General features: G+C 43.3%; 1 protein-coding gene across 1 annotated transcript in view; it reads right to left on the bottom strand.

The window, feature by feature from the left end:
* The window catches only part of odf2a (outer dense fiber of sperm tails 2a), a gene marked incomplete at its 3' end in the record, with an annotated part of 15,185 nt that extends 7,810 nt beyond the window's left edge, over positions 1-7,375 (bottom strand). Inside the window, 4 exon segments of the mRNA XM_035667631.1 lie at positions 5,492-5,674; positions 5,756-5,869; positions 6,362-6,478; positions 7,219-7,375. Coding sequence (XP_035523524.1) covers positions 5,492-5,674; positions 5,756-5,869; positions 6,362-6,478; positions 7,219-7,221 — 417 coding nt within the window.
* Between the last annotated feature and the right edge of the window lie 216 nt (positions 7,376-7,591).

The following is a 7,591-nucleotide window of genomic DNA, read 5'->3' as shown; positions in this document are numbered from 1 at the left end:
GTTTTATCTGCTTCCAGATTCTTATGGTATTGCCAATTACAAAGCTGTTATTAAAGCATGCCTTTTTGATCAGGACACTTTAATAAGCTCCTTCTGGTTAAAGTGTAACTGCACCCCCAAACAAATCCTCTGGTTAGACGGCGTTAACGTAAAGTCGTCACAAACGCTCAAGGGTCAAGGTTCATGGTTCAAAACAGCAGAGGGCGTGTTGAGACATTTTCAACCCACAAAATTAAAGACGTCATAAATGAGAGTTTGATCCCAGTGCGGTCCTGTCGTTCACTTTACAGGTTACATATGGAGTCTTCAACAGACATTAACCATACCGCTGTTCATATCACAGTAAAGCTGCCTCCACCACAGCCTTCACTGCACATCAGTTTACATTACCCACACCTAAAAACAACCCTCGCTGACTCCTCTGAGACATTCAGGGATTGAAACAGCCGCAGTAATGCTGGGCGCCGGAGCGATGAAGAGCTGCAGGCAGATGGAAAGGCTCTGTCGTCTGATAGAGAGATAGAGACAGAATAAAAGAAGTGATGGGTGGATGTTCAGGATGAAAGCATTAACACGTGTTTCCTCTCTCTCCCCCGTCTCCCGCCCTCAGGCGCCGGCTGCAGCTGAACCCCACGCAGGCCTTCTTCCTGCTGGTCAACCAGCACAGCATGGTGTCCGTGTCCACTCCCATCTCCGAGATCTACGAGCAGGAGAGAGACGAGGACGGCTTCCTCTACATGGTCTACGCCTCGCAGGAGACCTTCGGCTGCTAGGGAGGGGCATGGGGGAGGGAGGGAGGGAGGGAGGAAGAGCGGGGACATCTTCTAGGTGCTGGGAGGCCGGGGAGAGGGTAGAGGGAGGGGGACGCTCGAGGGGGGTGTCAGAAACCGACCAGAAACCACCAAACTCCGCCATCCTCCCCACTTTGTTGCATCGCAGGCCCAACGTAGCAGCGCCCCCCCTCCCGTCTCTTATTATTGGTCAGTACGTACAACACTAGCTCCAACAGCCAGAGGACATCCTGTGTGTCTTTCAGAATCCAACCTGTGACATCTCTGAGTGCTCCTACTTTTACTTTCTCTCTCGTTCTTTCGGTTCCACACACAATGGGTTCTCTTATTTTGAAAACCGGTGACCTTTTGGAGTTTGGAATCTGCGAGTAAAATCGATTTTCATCCTTAAAACTACACTAAACTTGAAGCCGGGCACTCACATGCAAAGCCAGTCAGGATGTGATCTGAGCGCAGGTGAACACAGCGCAGTGCGGTCGATAACTACCTGCAGCAGGACGAGCTCGGACACAGATTCATAGCGATTGTCGTTTTACCTTTTTTAACTCACGTTTTAGTTTTTTAATTACTGTCTTCTGTTTGAGATATTAGCTGTAGTTTGTGTTTTTTAGGTAGTTTGTTTTAATCATACATTTACCGTCAGCCTGAAGCTCAACTTCGCCAACTCGCCACTGGCTACCGAGTAGCTGACAATCAGGCTGACTGTAACGCTCGGAAAGTTCACTACATTTTACATGTGCAATATTTATCCCGTCGCGCCCCTCACAGCAGCACAGTGGGTGACACTACTCCACCCCCCCTCACCCCTCGTACAGCTACTGTAACGTCACAGAAGGGAAGTTAGCATTAGGGCCACTAGCCACACGCTGCTACACCCGTCAGGCATGTTAACAGACTGAACTCTACGTCTCTTCACCCCGTTAAGCACAACAAGCCTGCAGTATCACTACTCGCCCGTCTTCCCGCACAAAAAGCGCACCCACATTTAACCACACACACTGAACGTCACAGTCAGGTGAAGATGTTAGCCAGTAGATTTTAGAGAGGAGACACGAGGGATGCTCTCTGCTCCAACAGGAAACGCTTGCTGGCTTGTTGGTCAGGATTGGCAGCTCAGGAGGGGACATCGTCTCTACAGGGGCAAACAGGGGGGGTCTGGGGCAGTTACATGGGGATGATTACAGGACGGGACAGGATGTTTTTGTTTTTAAACGCTGTGGGATTTAGTTTATTTGTCCGAGTTCTCTCTGGCAGACTCGCTCTGCGCAGTGAAACGCCAATAAAATCCTCCTGTTCTGTCTCCTGATGTATCCTGATGCAGCCTGCGCCTGGCAGGGGTGGGAGCCAGGAAGTAATCAGATCCCAGAGAAATAAGACCCCCCCTTTAATATCATCGGCCCACTGCGAGGGCGACGTCTCCTCCTGGCCTCGTGTCAGACAGCTTGTAAGAAGCCGCGTGTGTCATGGTAGCGTAGAGTCGAGCATTAGACAAAAGAAAATGTATTTAATGTCTGAGATGAATGAGCTTCTTTTGCACATAAATTAATACAAATATAAAAGAGTTGGCATAGTTTTTTTTAGGAATTACTGTATCTATATAACAATTATCTCCTCTTTTTGTATCCTCCTCTCTAGAGCACTGCTGCTCTGTCTGTCCGTCTGTCTGCCTTCGTTTAATAACTCTATAGTACTACAGACCTTGCATGTTTTGACTTTTTTTTTTATAAATGTATATTGATTTTACGCAAGATATAATTGTATTGTTTAATTAAGAAAAAAAGTCTTTTTAGATGTTTTCCCAAACCAAAAACTGAAAATATAAGTGTGTGTATGTTTGAAACAAACAAAAACAAGATGTGTGCGTATAAACGATCATATAATCGAGCTGTATCACAAAGCGTGTTTTTCTTTAGGCTTTCTGACATTGTCACTGTTGGAGGGGTGTACATAGACGCATTGCTACCTTATTCAAAGCATTTGCCAATAAATAAAAAAGTTGCCTTTAATCTGGTCTTTGATCTGTTCTGTACTGATGTTTACTTCCTGTTTAGTTCAGTTCTGTTTGGTATTTTCCAGCAGACACTGCAGACCACCAGCAGGCGTGTGGAGAAACGTGATATTGACTGTAAGATATACAATAGATACAGTATAAACTCAAGTATTCAGAGCCTTTAAGTATCTTTACATTCATGTAAAAATACTCCATTACACAATCAAAACCCTGTTTGAGTAAAAGTACTAAAGTGTATAATGAACTTAATGTACTCACAGTATTACGTTTCACAGTGAATTGATTAATTACAGATTATATTACCAGCTGCTGCAGGTGGAGCCAGTTCAAACTACATATACAGTCCAGTGGTTTCCACCCTAGGGTTCAGGCCCTTCCAGAGGGACACCAGGTAAATGTGAAAAACTAATTTCAGATACACAAACTGTTTAATGCTTTCAGGTTTTAGACTTTTATCTTACATAAAAATATAAAATATTGGACATTTGTTTACGTCTTCAGGCTTGGAGCAGTTAAATTTGACCATGTGAGAAGTTTAGAGGTGACTCTTAATCTGGATTAACAGTGTGTTGTATTCCGGGTTCCCACTCGTCCTGGAACATCTGGAACACCTGGGAATTTAATAAAATGACCAAAAATACTGGAATTGATTTACTGTATTTTGGCCCCTCGCTCACTAATTGTTAATTGTACATGAAACAAACACTTTTTATAACAATTTCTAAATAAGCTTATAGTAAGATGAATTGTCTATTAAATAAATTCTACTTGATTTGGACAGTTATTGTTCGAATCGTTGTGAGCGACTGCCGTCCTGTTATGTAGACTGCAGAGAACAAGAGGACTGGAGACTCATCCAGTCTTTAATTGTGCAAACAGTTTCCATTAGAGACAGACATGTGGACCAGAGCAGGTGTACAATAAAATTGGATAATTGAATAAGATTTTAAATCAATTATGTCGTACAGCAGCTCCAGGTCCACATGTTGTTTGTCCTGTTTCTGATGAACGTTAACGTTTATCAGTGTGCTGCAGTCCTGAACACAATCTGATTCAGCTGCATGTTAATGGAAGATGAACCTAAATATAAAAGTAAATATAGCTGTCAGATAGTGAAATAAAAAGTACATTATAGTGTAAAGAAGCACAGCTTCATAACTGCACTTACAGTTCCTGTTTTAAACTGTCCAGCAAAGAGCACAAACAGATAAAAAGAGGGTGATTTATTTTATTTTACAAGACAGACAAGACAACATTCTTTAAGAAACAACCAGTTCAGAGGCAGAGCTCGGTTAGTTAGACAGTTTGAATCATCTCATTCATCATCTCTGCTTCAATCTGTAGCAACGTTACACACAAGAGCCCCGACACTGAACTCCACCTGTGTGTTTATCAGACTGCCTGTTGTTCACTGTCGCTCTTAAACCTGCAGTACTTTCAATTTCATCCTTCTAACACCAGATTGTAGGGCGATACATTTGGCAGTTTGGTGTGTGTGTGTGTGTGTGTGTTGTGTGTGTGTGGTGTGTGTGTATTCAGATGTTGCCGAACTAATTAATGGATGGTGATTCTGTCGAGCAACAGTTTCCCATCAGGTATTACAACCTCAACCTTTTTCCACCATACAGGCACAAAAATAAATCAGTACTTTTAATTTCAATGGAGCCAGTCCTGGTCACTTTAAGTTTCCCGTAACTGCGGAAAGAATCTAAATCACCTGTTTGGTTAAAAATAATCAAATTAGTGCCACAAATGTGAAATATCAGATTCCTCAACTTGTATGTGAATGCTTCAGACAGCTTTCTCTCAACATTTCTGCCAGAAGACCCAGCAACCAAGATCCCCACAACTGTAAAGCTCTCTGAAACTAAATCACCTCCCACCAGTCCCAGCCAACATTAAGGGGGGTGGCGGGTGTACAGCTGAACCTGGTTCACCCGGAGCTGAAATTTTAAGAATGACCTGAGTAGACCAAGAGAGGTTTCCAGGAAACCAAATATGAAAATGAGCCCTGTAAGAATGTCCGCAGGTGGGGAGCGCCGACTCCTGAGTGAAAGTGGACTGTCCTGTGTGGAAGAGGTGTTTTTAAGTTGAGAAATGAGGTCCAGCAAGCTTGTTGGCATCACTGTGTGAGACCGGCGACCGCTGCAGAAGCTCTTCGCGGCGGAAACTGCTTACGCCATGCTTGATGGAAACAGAGAGTGAGGCGGTGAAATCACAGGAATACATTTTAATGGCTTCCTGCTCCTTAAACGCTGCACTGCTTTCAGATTAAACATAATCGGATCAACGTGGAGCACTTCTTCAAAATGAATCAATTCTGGCTGTGGAAACCGACGACAGAAATACACAGATACTGACATACTTCTGTCTGTCCATCTCTGCACTGTTGTGTTTAGCTGTGGTCATTGTACACTGAGCGACTTGTAAACTTCAAACCAGACTCAAAATGACACGAACCACAAAAACGGACACTGAATGGAAACGGAGAGGAGGAGACCTCTGTGGATAACTGGGCTCCCAGTAGAAACCTCCTGAACTATGAACACTGAAGGAATCCTAAGCAGGAGAAGCTGACTGATAATGTCAAATATATCTATGGATTTAAGCCTAACAGGGACTTAATGAGGGAAGGACTTGTGTGTTGCAGACCTGCTCAGAACAAAGTGAAAACAGAGGAGAAACTGACCTCATTTTTCAGAGTACTGACTTCAGTCAGTAAGCTGTCAATCTTCCTCTCATACTGGCTGATTCGTCCGTGCAGCCCTTCCTCTTCCTCTGATGTGAGGTCAGCCAATCGCAGCGCAGACTGGGAATGTTCTGGTTCTGGTTCAGGGAGCGGCGGTGAGATCTCAAGGTGGTGCGTCGGCCCCTTGGTGCACATGACACTGTGAGTAACATCTTTGGATGGGTGGGATTCAGGTGTAATCTGCCTTTAAGATGTGCTACCTACCTCCCACTTGTACGAAGCGTCCCGTATGGAGCCCTTCCCTGGTGGTATCCATGGTGCTCGAGTTTTGACCTTGGCTGTAGGCCGGAGGTTCCCTCTGTCGACCTTGGCCTTCCCCTTTAAAACACAGAGCGTGTGCAGCAGCATGTCACTGATGTCTGTCAGGCCTTTCTATGCGGCATAATAACTACACTGTATGAGAGTATGTGTGTACCATGAGCAGGAACTACTGGCATGAGTTTCACAAGATTTCCTAAATTTAGACGCACCGATTGGGAAATTCTGGGCCAATACTGATCTTTAAAATAACAATTTGGCCATTTGGTTATTTATTTGTCCTTTTGCCCCAGGGAAAGAACTGCATGGAGCACTTTGGTATTTGTGTGCAGTTTGTGCCGGTGCTGGAAAACTGAGGTGATTTTTTCTCCAATATCCAAGAAATAACAAACACAACATTTGGTTGGCGCAAAACAAAACCGACAACAGATAAACACCGGCCACCGATATCTGTGAATGCCATCTTATTTGCTGATACAGATGTTGGGCTGATATATCGGCGCATCCCCTACAAATGACATCACTTACATTATAGTAAAGTACATCTCTAACCTGAGGCGTCCTGGCAGGACTCGTCCTCTGGCTCTTCACGTGCACATGGACCGGTGTGTCATCGTTGACATGCACATGAATTGGAGGTGAACTTGACCGAGTTCTCATTGTTTTCCTCTGTGAAGCAGTGGGCCATTAGTATCTCCAACAGCAGAATTTACAGTTAAACTGATGACATGAGGGCTTGAGGTGTGTGTGTGTGTGTGTGTGTGTGTGTGTGTGGGAGCACAAGGAAAATAATTCCACACACAATTAGAAAATGTAATGGGAAATGTATGACTCATTTGACAGCACCAGATTTCAGCATGTCACTCCAGATAAGGCAGTTAACATTTCTGTAGTACAACACACTGACTGCATGTCAAACAGGGATAAAAACACACATGTTCAGAATATAGGCAAAAACAAGAAGAACAAAAAATGGATTACTGGCATTTCTTAGTGTATTTCATATACTTCAAAGTACGTTTGACCCATTATATCTCCTTGGAACAGAATATTATGGAATATATTAATAAAAAACTACATATGAAGAAAAATCTAACAGAATTTAGTAGCAAACACTAACTAATCCCATTCATAATAACATAAATTAAATTAAGTTGCTAAAATCTACACAAATAATTAAAGCTATGAAAGACAAATGCACTGACAATATTTGGCATGAATGATAAATAGAAATTCGGCAATATGTTTAGATGGATATGTTGGGTCTGTCAGTCTCAAAGACATGAATGAAGGCAACGTAGCTTAGCAATAAGTATACATTAGCCTGACATTAGCATTAGCTTAATAGCTAACCCTGACAGCAGCCTTTCTAGCCTCTGTGCAAAGACACAACAAATTCTCCGCCTTACCATATGAGACCCCAAAATATACTAGTCAAGACTTGTTGTAATGTTGTATTTCATAAGCACAACAGCGCTTTTTGTTTAGCGGGTAAAATTAGTAGGTTAACATAAAAAAGTCTGGTGGAGTGGACGCTTGGATAAACTTCAACAGGTAGTGACGCTAACGTCACTCTGGTTGGTCAGTTTAAAACACGTGACACCTTTCTCTAACAGTGATTGGACCAGAGTCGGTATTATAACGTTCCTTAGCAACACCCTCAACTCAACAAGCTGTGCTAGTATCAAAGATAGTCAGTGTAAAGATAAGTCTCCCACTTCGTATGCACGTCGTTATATAGACAAATGCTCTGAACGGAACTACTAGACCGCTAACCAAGTC

The sequence above is a fragment of the Morone saxatilis genome, unplaced genomic scaffold, assembly GCF_004916995.1.
Source record: "Morone saxatilis isolate NCDOM2014 unplaced genomic scaffold, NCSU_SB_2.0 Contig21, whole genome shotgun sequence".
NCBI classification, from domain to species: domain Eukaryota; kingdom Metazoa; phylum Chordata; class Actinopteri; family Moronidae; genus Morone; species Morone saxatilis.
Note: the sequence above shows the minus strand (reverse complement) of the source record. Positions and strands in the feature narration are given on the sequence as shown.